We start from the raw sequence: 14091 nt of genomic DNA on the forward strand, positions 1-14091 counted from the left end.
TTCCTCAGGCTTCTGTAAGAAAAGGGTCTGGCTTTGTTATTTCCCTGCAGTATGTGTTAGCAGGTTGATTGCTAGTTGCAGTTACTTCATTATTCTTGCTGGCCTCACATCACCCACCAAGTTCACAGTGAAAACTGATGGCCCCAACAGACCTGTAGCGGAACCGGGACCCCAGCCGAATGAAGCCTGATCTGCTCGAGCTTTTTTGGACAGGACCTCGGAGCCGGAAGAAGGCGTGATGCTCCACTGCACATTTCCATAAGTGTTTGCAAGCCTTGGGGTGATCCAGTCTGAAGACAAAAGTATGCTCCTGCTCCTTCCCCTTAGAACACACAAAGTATGCTTGTGATTTGTAAGAGGCTTGGACAAACTGAAGATACAATTGCATGCAGGTCAAGTAAAATACTTTTTTTTTTTAATAGATACTAAAATTTGTGGTGAAAGAAAAATATTTAAGGCAGAAAAATTAACCCTTTAGGAAGATTTAATGAACAATTGTTCCAATGTCTTAAGCTGGGAATGGTTAGCACCCATAAATTTCACAAAGCAAATCCTGAGTAGCTACAAATTAGAGACACTATTATTATTATTATAGAAAGGTTCATGTCTATGAGGATAACTTGGTTTCACCTCCAAATCTGATCTCTTTGAATTAACAATGCTCACATTTTTATCTTCTCAGCTCTGAGCACTTTCTTCCCATGGGAACAACTCTGGCATCTGTCCAAATAATTCAATCCACTACAAGTGCTACCTGGCCTTTTAAAAAACCTTCTTGCACAATGCATCAAAACCAGTACACGATTTCCAAATTATCTGATCTTCATTAGTTTAATGAGGTTTTAAAAACAGGGTGAGAAAAAAAAAGTGACTTAGCTTTTGTATTTCACATTTAATTCCCTTTATTGCCCACAAAAAGTCACAACCAAATATCTCCAAAGACATCCATGTTAGTTCTCAAAACTTAAAGATCAGGAGCATATAAACTAGTACTGTATAATCAAGACCGAGATGTAACTAAACAGATCGTTATCTACCTGTTCATCATCCTCAACAACAACAAGAGTGAGTTTGTTCTTCTTGAAGTCAAGTCTTGTTATCTTTGGCCTGCAAGATGAACAGAAAAAACAGGTTATGTTCAGCTCTCTCAATAGCAGCTCACTGAGAGTTGCGTTAGACATGCCGGTCTGAGTGCTCGTACCTCCCTCCCCACTCCCTTTTTTGAAGGTGGTTTAAGTTTAGGCAGCTGAGCTTCATTATACTATGGACGGTAATATATTACTTTCAAATTCAACACTTCAGTAGAAACTCTAAAGTAAAAAGCAACTTCCAAACAGTTTGATCTATCAGAATTAAAATAATAATTACCTGAGTGGAAATCAAACTTCCCCCAAATACCTCTGCACTCTGCATGCCTTGTCTTCAAGCACACAAAACTGAACTCACAAGGACACAAAGGCAGACCAAACCTTCTTATGCATTTACTGAATAAATCCAAACAGCCTGTAGAGTGTATCAGAGATCATTTCCAACGCTGCCTCTGCTTCAGAAAAATCCAAATGCAGACAATGCAGCACGACATAAATGTAACCACTTTCCTACCCAAGCAGCAAAAAAATACCTCCACAATGATGAAGAGACTCTTGCACTGAGTTGGCAAGACACACAGGTAGTGTTTCTGTCACGAAGTGAGTGTTTCTCTGCAGAATTTATAGGACTGGACTAAACTAAAAGTAACTATTCATATGATGAAATTCCACTCACCACCTGCCTGCACATTCTCTGTACACAATAAAAAAGGTTGTTTTTGGATACTATAAAAATACTCCACAGGCCTCTGATCATTTTTGCAGGTACCCAGTATTCCCACTTATATTAAAATGAAAAATAGAACAAAAATTAGGTAGTGCAAAAGAAATGGGAGAGTGAAGGTATAACTTGTATCTCAGCGCACAATTGGAAAGCTTACCAGAAAAACAAACCAATCTTTGTGTCTCCTTCAAAGACAAGAACTCCTGTAGGGGTCAGTCCCAGGCTGTAATCATTGCCATCTCTTGCCTAAGTGCCATAAAATAAAAATAGTGCTCATCTCAGTGTTTGACTACATATCCACGTTATCCATGATTAATATAGCTTATCTGCCCAGTGTTACAATTAAACACATATCTGGTTATTTAGTGCAACAGAGATATCCAAAGTGTTTCTGCATTCAATGATCTTATGCGATGGATTTTACTAGATGCCATCACTTCAATAAGACAAAATAAAGTGGAAAACCCAAGTTTCTTGATTTGCCTTTGTAATGAGGATTGCCTTTGTGCAGCCCTTCTCCACAGGAGATTGATTTTTACTTGCATCTTTTCAAGAGGTAACTGACTGGGCCCTGGCCATTTTTAATTTAAGTACTATGATTTGCACTTAACTCTCACTCAGAACACAATCAACAGTCCAGGATGCCATGCCAATCACATGTTTAATACAGAGCAAATATCTCTATCTTCTAGAAACTCAAAATACAAGGTGGAACGCTGGAAAGTCACATCACTTGTTACATACTTTAGATTAGTACTGTGCTCCGTTTTTCCCCCTCAGAGCAAAACCTGTGTTTAAACGCTGGACAAAGCTAACATTATCATTTCTAAAGGTTACCATGCTGTGGTTACACATACCTTGACTATGTGCATGTCTACACCATACATTTCCAGCCACTTAGCTTTGTTTAAGTAGTTAGTTTCAGCCTGTGCTGGTGTTTGCCCCCTGAAACACATTTTTTGCCGTTAGGTTGATGCCTGAAGAAGCACAGAAAGAAAAAAAACTGGCATATGAGGAAAGAGGAGAAGGAAGAGTGAGAGGCTGTGAAAAACATAAACACTGCTGACTCTCCTTCACTTTCACCAACATGAAGGCCACTTTTGAAAGTTTTAACTTGAAATCATTGCAGCAAATATTGCTGCATATCAAGGTTCTTCAGCCTCATTGCTTTACTCAGACCTTTGGAAAGCTTCACTTTTCATACTGCATCCTTTTATAAAATATGACAGAAACACATTAGGATTACATTTCTCTGTAAGAACAAGAAAAACATCAGCAGTGTGTTCTTAATACGTTCACTTCATAGAAAAATGAGTGCGAACACTTGGATGGCATGCACTGGATAAAACTTGTACCTGCATTCCTTCCACTTGTCGAAGATGGCCAGCTCCATCTCCTCGGTCTGAGTAGGAACAAATCTGAACTCAGATACCAGCTCAGGGACGTGCTCAGCTGGATCGTAGTCTCCAAGTTCAGCTGTAACAGAACAGCATCGTCAAACAGCATCCACCATAAAGACAGAAAATACGAACACGAACTTCTGTGTCCTTTTCTAGTTCAGACACTGTGCTTCTTTCTGCACTCCTCAGTCCCCCCTGTAATTGCAGTGTCACCTTTTCTGACAAGGTAGTTAGGAACACAAGAAAATAAGATTTTACTGTCTACACAAAAGTCTTGCATTAACTTTACAACATGTTGATAAACCAGTATAAAAACTTCTTGTAAGTTGAAGTCATCAACGTCCTTGAAACTACTCTTCTTGTAGAAAATCTTCAGCCTTTCTGTCACTGATGCCTCCAATGAGACAACAGCAGACTCAAGTTATAATGTTACTCTGTGTCAGGGTCTCGCCATACAGGAACACAACGTCAAGACCAATTGGCTCATCTAGTGCACGCTCAGCAGGGCAAGAAGTGATGCTCCTTAGAACATACTGGTCAGTGGGTGCACTATGCCAAAGTGCAACCCTCTTTTTCCATAGATGCTAACGAGTCCTGCTGGAAAGATTGATGCATGTCTAAAATGCTGACATCCAGTTAAGAAACTTTGACAAGGAAGTCCTGATTTTCAGAGTCACTATGTATTCACCCCTCCCACTGATTCCAAGTGGCTTCTTGACATTCAACTTCTATCAAAAAAAATCACAAGTAATTCTAACTTGGAACTCGAGCTTTCAGTAAATGCGAGTAATTGTTCTGTCAGCAAGAAGAAACTATGTATGTTAGACAGGAAAAAGAAAAGAAAAAAAGGAACCTTTTGAAAAGACACAGAAAAAGTCAAATAAACCTACAAAGTATTTTACAGGTGCACAAACTACACACAATACAGTGATGTGCTTCTTGGATTTCTGAACACTGTGGGTATAGTCACAGCCTTTTCGCTTCCCTCCTTCTCTCTTCTTTCCTTTTTGACTATTATTTTTAAATGCTGACAGAGGAAGTCTGTAGTTCTATAATCATTTACTCCCACTAAAACGCCTGCCTCTGTTGAAAGGAATGCTGTCAAAGCCAGCTCGGGTTCCAGCTGATTTAAATAAAAGTGCACAGCTGTCAGACAGCAAGATGAAAGCCCTGCTGCAGGCCTGGCTGCGGAGGGAGGAAAGAACAGACCAGCACAGAAAGAAATGTGTACACGGCCCAATTAGATCACTTAGATCTTCCAAAAAGTTACGCACTGAACCTGTATCTTTAGGCTCTAACAATGCTAATATCTTTAACTACGGATTGTATTCTAACTGTTTTTCTTCCATTCAAAAGAACAGGGGAAAAAGACAGGTTTCTTTACAGCTTAACACCAGCTCTCTACACCTACACGTGATCAGGGCTATTAGTAGCTCCTCCCTTCGAGGGCAAAACATGTTTTGGAAAATATCCATAAGAGGAAGAATTTCAGTGACCTGGCCCTGTTACCAAACTCCTGTTCACTAAGTGCAACAGTACGCTGCTTTGCAGGATGAATGCTGCACAAACACATGGCACACCTCCAAATTCCCTTTTCCGTACAGATTCTGGGATGTTTTTGTAGACTCAAATCGGGCTGAATGAGGCCACATATGCTATATGCTCCAAAAAGGATATAACCTAGATAGAACTGGCAATTCAAGCCACCCCTTTCTTGTGGGTTTCTCTGAAAACACGTTTGTTAAGATCACATCCCCAAATAACACAAAACATCAGCCACGAAGATCAATGATGTACACCCTACATGAGCAGGTGAAGGACAAGCCACAGCTCTTAGGGAAACCATGGATTAGGGAGTTCCCGGCTGGAATCAGAAGTCAAAGGCAACTCACTAATATGGTTAGCACAAAAGGACATTAGAAAACAAATTGAGGATAAAGCTGTTTACGTTCAGAACCTCCTTGTTCTGTTTTCTAAGGAATCAGTAACTTTCTATACACACTATCAGCAAAATTACACTCGAGAGAGGCTCTGTTTCACATTGGATTGCTAACATTTTGCACAGAACCTGTTCACTGCGTACCAGAAGTATGCAGACTAAAAGAGGTAATAAGAGTAGATACAAAGCTGTTCAGGCAACTTCGTCCTTCCCCCCCTCACACCTACTCACCTTGCATATTATAAGCTGCCAACTGGACGGCTGTGTCAAAAGGACATTCCAATCTGCCAGAAGAGAAATGCCTCATTAAAACCTCTTCTGGCAATATTTAGCAGACAACTCATACACCTGACAGTGAGAAACTACAAACATTCGGTATGAAAGTGAAAAAGGATTAGTAGATTTTCACCAAATGAATGAGACAAGCACTAAACTAAATGAGCCCTACTCATGCAACAGAAGTAGTGTGCAAAGCAAAATTCATTACTTAGCAAAACTTTCTAGTTATCCAAATAAGGAAGTTTAATAAATCCTATGCTAAGCACAGTATAGTTGGCTAAAAGACTGTTTGCTGGGAATACTTACTTTCCACTTAGAATATCCAGTTTTAGCTGCAGAACAAATAAATACCTGCGGGATTAAAGAAGAAGTCATTAACTAACAGTTCTAACATGTCACTCAGTCAAGAGAAAGTTGGAGCCTGAAAAATTTAAGTTTTCTACTCTACATAGCTCTTCAAGACAGTAGAAACTGCACTAAATGTGCTTCACCAACTGGGTTAGCGTGGCACACGTTTCAAATGACATAAACCCCAAACTGGAAGTTGTCAGAAGCTGAAATCTACACCTGTATGGAAAAACAAAAAGGAGCATCTAAATCAGTCTCTTCAGGATCCTACTTGGGCAGCTCAGCAGAAAAGGATGGGGATGCAGGTGACAGCAGGCTCAGCTTGAGTGAGCAGTGTGTCCTGTCAGCCAAAACTGCATTTTGGGGTGTGTTCATTCAATACATCACAACCAGATGATCAAAAGAGGTGATTTTCCCGCAATATTTAGTGTTGGTAGATTTTATATCACTGCCCTGCTTATGTAGTATTCTCCTACTTGTGTAAACTGGGCAAGCATTACATTAAAAGCACTTACACCTTCCGGTGTGCAGCACCCATCTGCCAATCCAGCACCCACAGCCTTCTTTCTGTATTACGGCACAGCTTTACACTAACAACAGAAGCAGCCTCACCGACTGAAAGGATGACTTCAGCAATGGCATCCAGCTTGAATTCCACTGCAGTTAAACAGAAGCCTCGTACAAAGCCAAAGATGATGCTTCTGATTCAGCCGTGACATTCACTAAGACCACGTGTGTCTTACATCTGCCCATACCCACAGACATGGATGTGAAATTGATGCAGGCAGTTTTTCTGCAGGTCCCTTGGAAATCTGCAACTACTTTGACAGGGCACTCGTTATCCAAAGCTGGCCTCTACATAAGGAATGCATTTGTTTAGTAGTGACCCTGGTTATCCAAAGAATGAGCACAGACTCCCAGTGTGCAGTGGGTGTGACCAATCTGTGCTTATCCGCCACACAACACTTGCAAACAATTCAAGCACACTTCCCGTGCTCAGGCTGTGTTACGTGACCTCTGGCTGGTGGCATCTGGCAGGAAACCAGCAGAAAATGTGACCAAGCTGCACCTGTGGAAGCTCATGACGACAGTCTCCAGCTGTGTGTCCTATCACAAGATAAAGTGGAACCTCTGGAAAGCCATAGTGCCACCTGTAACCCAGAGCAGAGCTCCTCTTCCCACTGCTGCTTTGTGAAACAGAATCAAGACAGAAGACAGGCACTCTGCACTCCTGGTCTGGGGGATTAGCTACACAGACAGACAGGGTTTAAAAGGCGTCAGGTTTCAGTTCTGTCACACTAAAACCTGTACAGCGAGGTCTGACTGGCAGAACTCAGTCAAGACAGATGAAAATGTTTCAGGCTGGTAGACAGATACTGGTCTGAACTTTTCCTATTACTATTGATTCGTAAAGATAACTATCTGTTGATTTGGGAGCATAACTGAGGAAGTAAAATGTTCCTCCCAGGTTACCAAGAAGAAATTTAAACAATTCTAACATGAAGTCATCCGACGTGAGTAAGAAGCTGCACAGTGTACATATGGCTGCAAAGGGTAATGCTACTGTAATCTTCCTGGTGGCACTCCGAGGGATTTGGCTGGAGCGCAGATCGAAGATTCACACAGAGATAAACACCAACACCAAGCACACCCACTTCACGCTCTAAAAAATGGCTGGGGGTATGAAGTGTCTGCAGCTGTCAAGAAAACATAACAACTTTGTTTTCTTTCCAAAATGGATTATCAGCTGTGGTGACAACAGTGTGAAGTAACGATGTTTAACACAACAGATTTATACAGCTGACAGATGGTAAGTTGTGCTCCCTTTCACAGCACCCCAAACACGTCCCAGTCCAACATTAACTGCAGCACTGTGAATGAGCAGGTAAATGAGCTTTCAACAAGAGAATTATCTGCTCACCTGACAGTACAATCCTCCATAGACAGTATCAGTACTGTCAGCCCACCTCAAAACAGAGTAAAACAGCATTTTCTCTCTGTGTGACCACTGCAAAGATTACAGATGCAATGAAACATAACCAACCTTATTTCTACCGAAGAAAAGCCCAAACTCACAGTTTGGTGCTTTTCAGGATGTCTGCATGCAGCTACAACTAAATGCATTCAGTAGAATACAGACAAATGACAGCACGTCACTAAAAACTTCTGTCCACTCCATATAAACACACTGGTTGCTGGAGATGCGTAATGAAAAACGGTGCATAAACTAATACAGCAAATACTGATACATTTACCAACAGCCAGGTAAGCCATCAGCTCTAAGCAGCTCTCCCAAGCGCTGCACAGCTGCTCAAAGAAATACAAGCCACACTTTCCTGGCCTTTTTTAGGCTCACGGCTGTCCCCTCCACAAAACCCATCTCACCTTGTTAGCTCCTCACGCAGATTGTTGGGTTCTGATGAGTAAAACTTGACACGAAAATGCAGACAATATGGAGGGCCGACTGCAAAGGAGAATTCATTCAAGACAAAGTTAATGTGTATTGGATGAGATTTTGCTTACTACAAAGAATCGCATCTCAAACACTGACTGAAATCAGCCCTGTCCTACCACAAGGTCTTAAGGCAGGAATTTCTCTGTGACAGGGAAGGGCAGGGTGAAAATACACTTAAATATACACACAAAATAGCTGTATGTGTTACATGTCAATCCAGCAGTCATATCACATTAAGCTGATGTGTCCTGCCAAGCACATGAAAATCTGGGTTAATCCCCACGTTTAGGGGCTCCATACACCGCACAGAAATCTGTGGATGTTGGCTCTGTGGTCAATCCAACCCCTACACTGTACACTGTGAGCCTCCCCAGTGAATTACCATAGCTCAAGGAAGTAAACACTATTGACAACTTTGATCTGTGAATTCTAATGAATTCTGGACATATTTGAGGGGGAGATGTAACAGACCCTTCCATGGAAGAATCATCATCTCTGGAAACTGAAGAGTTAATCCAGCAGAAGGAAGGCTTAAGAGTTCTTTAAAAACGTACAGCCCTCTGTAGATCCCCGTATCTGACAGTAGGAATTTTCTGCTGGTGCTTCCAAAATGTTTGTTTTACTAATAAGAGCACCACAAATCCGCAGAGACTTCCTGCATCAGACAGCAAGGAAGCTGCTGGACTATATCAGCTGAAATCAGCTGATGTTCCAGATTACCCAAACAGGCCACAATGAGAGCTGTACAGTAGGTAATGACTGGAGAGATGGACTCAGACTGAGGCATTCAGGGCTGCTGCAAGGGACGGAGGCTCCAAGACAAGCTTTCCTATAGACAGGATAAAGATCTGTGGTGCTAAAGCACCTTCAGCTGCCTTGTCTCTATTTAAACTATAATTAATGAGCCTCTAACATGTTTAATTAAGGGCATTAGATGAAAGTAATATGAGCTATAGAGGGAAGAGGTCATTAAGCAGTGAGCAGCTACACACTGGGTTTTGTCGCTGTGTTTTCCCCCCGGCCCCTTTCCCACCTCACACAGTTCAACTCTGTACCTCCTGCTCAGTGTGTGGTTCAAAGAGAAGATAGGAAGGACACTTACTTTTCACTTGTTTTTTGATGCTTTTTGTGTTGTCCAACCAGTGCTGAAAAATAAACGCGCTCATCAATAACGAGATCTCACAGAAAACAAACAAAATAACCCTGTATTTTAGTGAAGACCATGTTGTAATAACAACTAGTCTATTAAAACAGTCTAATCCAAATCTTTTACAGCTCCCAATGCCTTCTGAAGTCACTTTCAGTCAAGTTTATAATGCAAATGTTAGTAACAGAAACATCTTGATGTACCTTATTATTCCTTTGGTCCTTCTTTGTTTGGATCAGCAGAGCTGTGGAAGTCTGAACAAAATGGTCAGCTCCACATGATTCTCCGGTCTATTTGCAGCTGACATTTTAGCAATTGCCACATGGAGGAAAGAAGTTAGTGCCTCATTTACTAATGCTAATTCTAAGCTCTATCCTAGACATGAAGGCTGACTATCCGAAGCCAAAACAATGGTTTGGTTTATACTGCACATAAGAGCATGTGAAAAGTAAGCTGTAGATGACAGGCCGAGAGGAACTCCTACACGTATATGCCATGCTTCTTAACATAGCTGCATAAGCTCCCACTGCTGAAGTATTTACACCAGAAATTAAAAGTTAGGAAACCAGCACCCCACTAGTGGAAGAGACCTGCTTTGGTGGGCTATCAGCACCTGGGCAGCTCGCAGCACCTAACAGGCGACTCAATGCAACAGGAATTCTAGCACACCATGCAATGTAATGGCATGGGCTGAACAAGCTGCCCTGCACCCTGTGTCCACAGTGCCTCACACTGCCCAGGTAACACTGCATCACCACACCAACCCGAGTGTTACCTCACAACTCATACAGTCGAACTCCTTAACTAGCAGCATGCCTTCGGTTCAGCTTTGTGCTGTGAAGTTCAGAGTGGGCCCCAAGGAGGGCAGGAAAGCAACAGGGCTATGAGACAGAACCGGTACTGCCAGGTTGTGATGCCAAGTGCAAACCTGTTCCTGCACTCGGAGCAGGGCTGTCACGCAGCCAGGATGCAGGGACTGATGGATCAGGTGCAGATCAGAACAACAACAGCTGCAAATGCCCTTAATAGTCATTTAAACAGAGTAGCTACAGAAAGTTATTTAAAACGTTATCTAGAATTTCTAAAATAGAGCAGGAACATTAAAGAGGAATGAAGTAAATATTTATGTCAGCTCTGCTTATAGAGCCAGTAAAACCAAGTTTTGTTTTGCTTTTTTTTTAAAGAAAATGCTATGATCTCTCTTCCTATTCCACAAACACACTTGCTGTGAGAGAACTGACTCCTTCCCTCCACCATAGAATCAGGTTGGAGAAGACCTTAAAGATCATCGAGTCCAACCACGATCCCATAACAACACACACTCTCCACCTGAGGCTTGCAGGTGATTTTAGACACAGGATGAGCTGAGAGAGCCTCTGCAGACCACCGGAGCAGCTCTGTGCCTGCCTCATTGCCCTTCTGCTTTCTCTCATCTCCTCCACATTCCAGCGCAGGCTCTGGGAGGCCCAAGACAGGCACTGAGCGTCCAATTCTGCTGCCTGCAGAGCCTGCTTGGGATGGGGGTGCACGACAGAAGGGAAACAACTGCTTTCCAGTGGAGGGGAAGGAAGGAAAAAACTCACCGTGTGCATGGACACACACAGACATCAGCAAACAAGATTTACTCCAAGTGATTAAAATGGAATTCAAGTGGACCTGGTGAAAAGACTTTTCAAGTTCACACTCCAACGAGAGTTTGTTCAAAACAGCCTCCTGCTAAAATCCAGAGATAAAGCTCCCCAAACAACTGGCAGCATGTGGAACAAAGTACTGGGAGTCATTACTGAAACAGTCCGTTCCTTCAGAAATAATAATTAGAAATACACCACGGCAGCAGTTCAAGCAGGTAGGGCAAATAAGTTTGTGTTGCTGTTTTGTTCTTGATTAAGGTGGTAAGGCTAAAACCTGTCCCTGTTTGTGGACCTCATGGCTGCATACCTGGGGCAATGCCATACAGCCATTTCCAGCACGGAATGCTACAGAATGCAACACAGCTGCTGAAGGAACAGAGCTGTGCACTATCGCTCCATTAGGAACAGCAAGACTTTGATGCGTGCAACTTAAACAGCTGGTAGATTGCTAAGTTCAGCAGTCAGCACTTCCTTACAAGAAACTTCTTTTCCATATGGTTAAGGAGAAAGCCAAAAGCCCAACAAGTTACCCCCAACCTTTTTATGTCCCATCACTGGGCATACTGTGCTGCTCAGCGTCAGCCTGAACCAAAGCTGCTCGAATTCACAATAGCCCGTTCCCTTGGCTTCAAGCAGGGCTCAGATCAAGCCTGGCACGCTATGAACAAACTTGCAAATACCTCCTTTGCCTCTTACTGTGACTGCCCTTAACCACCAGAGCAGCAATTAACACAGAGATCACATGAAGAAGGCAATTCTTTCACTTCACAAATTCTTTCAACAACGATTTGAATGGTCAAGTACAAAACATCAGGAAGAGTTTGTCTTACATTTGGTTTTGTTTTCCTCAACACATCACAAACTTGAACACTGACCTACTACTAGTCACTGAAGCAGTTCAAAAGAATAAGAAGCATCTACGTATTTAGAATGGTATCCTTTGTATAGAAGTGATTTACTGAACGTTCATTTCTAATCAAAACAAGCAGTTTCTCTCCAATTTTCTGATTGTTTTTTTGTCATGAGCTTTTCAGGGTTTTTACTGTTGTTTCTTTTTTTACATCTTCATGTGCAACCAGCCAGTGAAGCAATACAATTAGACTTAAATTGGGTAGCAGAAATGATTTCTTCCTTTCGAGCTAGCGGATAACCTTGTTCACTATGAGACTGGACTCTTGCGCTGTTGATTTAGCAGGTCTGCTAAATAACTGCTGCCAAGTCACTCTGCAGACCCTGCCTTTGTTTCCAGGGGGTTTTCTTTGTGCACCAACCGTGTTTCTACCAGAGTGTGCCAGCTCCTCCTTGCAAGAAAGCAGTTGTCCCGGTGGTGGTGCTCAGCTCTTCTGGCACAAAGCAATCCTTCCTGCTTTGATACAAAGAAAGCACCCTCCGTGCTCAGTTTAAACAGACCATAGCTCCTACCGTGCCTCATACATAGCTAAGAAAAGTAAACAAAACTTCAAACCACTTTGTACCTGGTACAGGGCGAGCTATCAGATACTCATCGGGGCTGTCTGGACAGGAAGCAACGATTTGCTGGACAAAAGTGAGCCATAAGCCAGTCCTCGGACAGAAAACCTTCACAAGGTTTGCAGCTTCAGGATGAACTGACATTATGTGACAATAAAACAGTGCAGGCCAACAGCTCAGCGCACAAGTTGTACCATCAGTTACAACTAACCCACTGCAAAGCCCCACAGGATCCGAGGGGCTCACAGCAAAACTTCAGTGCCACAAGACAGAATATCTATAAGTAAATTACATCTTTTCTGAAGCAGACAAATAGACACAGTGGAGACATTCACTAACAGTACCTACTATCATCACCTCTGACTGTGCATGCTTAATACAGCTAACACACTTTTATAAATATAAAGTGGTGTGCAGTGGACTGCCTTCTAATTTCTGTAGACAGGAGGTATGCATGGTTCTCAATAACATCCCCCTCCTCAGCACAACAGTCTTTTCCACCTTAGAGCTACACGTCCCTGCTCTGTGGGAGGCTGACACCCAGCAGCAGCCAATCCCTCTGGTCATGGAGTTTGCTTTGGGTGCTGAAGAGTCAAATGCTTCCCTCAAAAGAGCAGCACACAATTACACGTTGAACACAAAACTCGATCCAGTAATTCTGAAGAGAAGCCATCAGGCTTACAAACACACACAGGTGCACTAAGATGTTCTAACATTCCACTTACACACAAAAGAAAACAACAATAAGGAAGTACACCAGGAGCTATCCTTGTAGGCAGGGCTAAGCTATGAGAAGCACCTACATAAAACTATGCAAGTGCACGTGAAAGAATGGTGGGTGCTCACGACAAGCAACGTTCTGCTGCTGTTGTCAAAAGAAGTTGCATTTTTACAAGCTTGAGCTTCCAGGAGGTCTCTGTGCAAACTATGTGGTACGTATACAACCATATCCACCTACAGACAACACACAGCTTTGGTTCTCTTCTGGCTTTTTTGTCAATATTACAGTTTAACATTGAGATCGGCTGCTACTCACCGCCACTTGTGCAGAATCCATGAACCTTAATCCAAAATAGTCGCTTTCTATGAGGTCCAGATGATACATGATCTGCTCAAACAGGAGCTGGCCTTTGGCTTTTTTCTGAAAAGACAGAAGGATTTAATACCTACTGCAGAATCTACCCTCTGATCTAAGGATGCTTTACATCATAATCACGAAAGTAAGGTGACTCAAAAATTAAGCTTCCCACAGTATCATCTGGAAGAGATTTTTCTCTCCCATTTTGTGATGCCTATTTTTCTGAATGCCAAACGCAGACCCCAGGAGAAGCATCCATAATATCCCCACGTGCCATGAATAACATCCTTCTTTGGGAAGTATTCACATGGACTCGATAAGGCTGACAGCATTAGATCATTTAATCACCATCCCTTTCAGGCTTTCCTTATCCATTGATAAGGAATGGGAAACACAACCAGTATCACTGACGATACCTAACACAGTGGGACATTTTCAGAGTGAAGTGTAGGAGAAGTTGCTGAAGAAACTACCAGTTTGCTGTTTAGGCAACTCCCAAGTGTTGAAGCGGATAGAAAAGCAGGCTGAATTA

At 42.4% G+C, this 14091-nt stretch overlaps 1 protein-coding gene across 5 annotated transcripts in view; it reads right to left on the bottom strand.

Annotated features, from left to right (window-relative positions):
- The window catches only part of EPB41L5 (erythrocyte membrane protein band 4.1 like 5), a 41053-nt gene that overhangs the window by 21810 nt on the left and 5152 nt on the right, over window positions 1-14091 (bottom strand). For all 5 annotated transcript variants that reach the window (XR_001556575.2, XM_015868632.2, XM_015868631.2 and 2 more), the window contains exons 3-12: window positions 13518-13622; window positions 9336-9378; window positions 8164-8242; window positions 5737-5781; window positions 5383-5435; window positions 3168-3288; window positions 2670-2757; window positions 1970-2058; window positions 1038-1107; window positions 153-322 (exon numbers count right to left, since the gene is read on the bottom strand). Coding sequence is in view for 4 of the 5 variants with exons in the window: in XM_015868632.2 (XP_015724118.1) it covers window positions 153-322; window positions 1038-1107; window positions 1970-2058; window positions 2670-2757; window positions 3168-3288; window positions 5383-5435; window positions 5737-5781; window positions 8164-8242; window positions 9336-9378; window positions 13518-13622 (863 nt within the window). In the remaining variant the exon portion in view is untranslated. The remainder of the gene's footprint in view (window positions 1-152; window positions 323-1037; window positions 1108-1969; window positions 2059-2669; window positions 2758-3167; window positions 3289-5382; window positions 5436-5736; window positions 5782-8163; window positions 8243-9335; window positions 9379-13517; window positions 13623-14091) is intronic.

The sequence above is a fragment of the Coturnix japonica genome, chromosome 7, assembly GCF_001577835.2.
Source record: "Coturnix japonica isolate 7356 chromosome 7, Coturnix japonica 2.1, whole genome shotgun sequence".
Taxonomy (NCBI): Eukaryota; Metazoa; Chordata; class Aves; order Galliformes; family Phasianidae; genus Coturnix; species Coturnix japonica.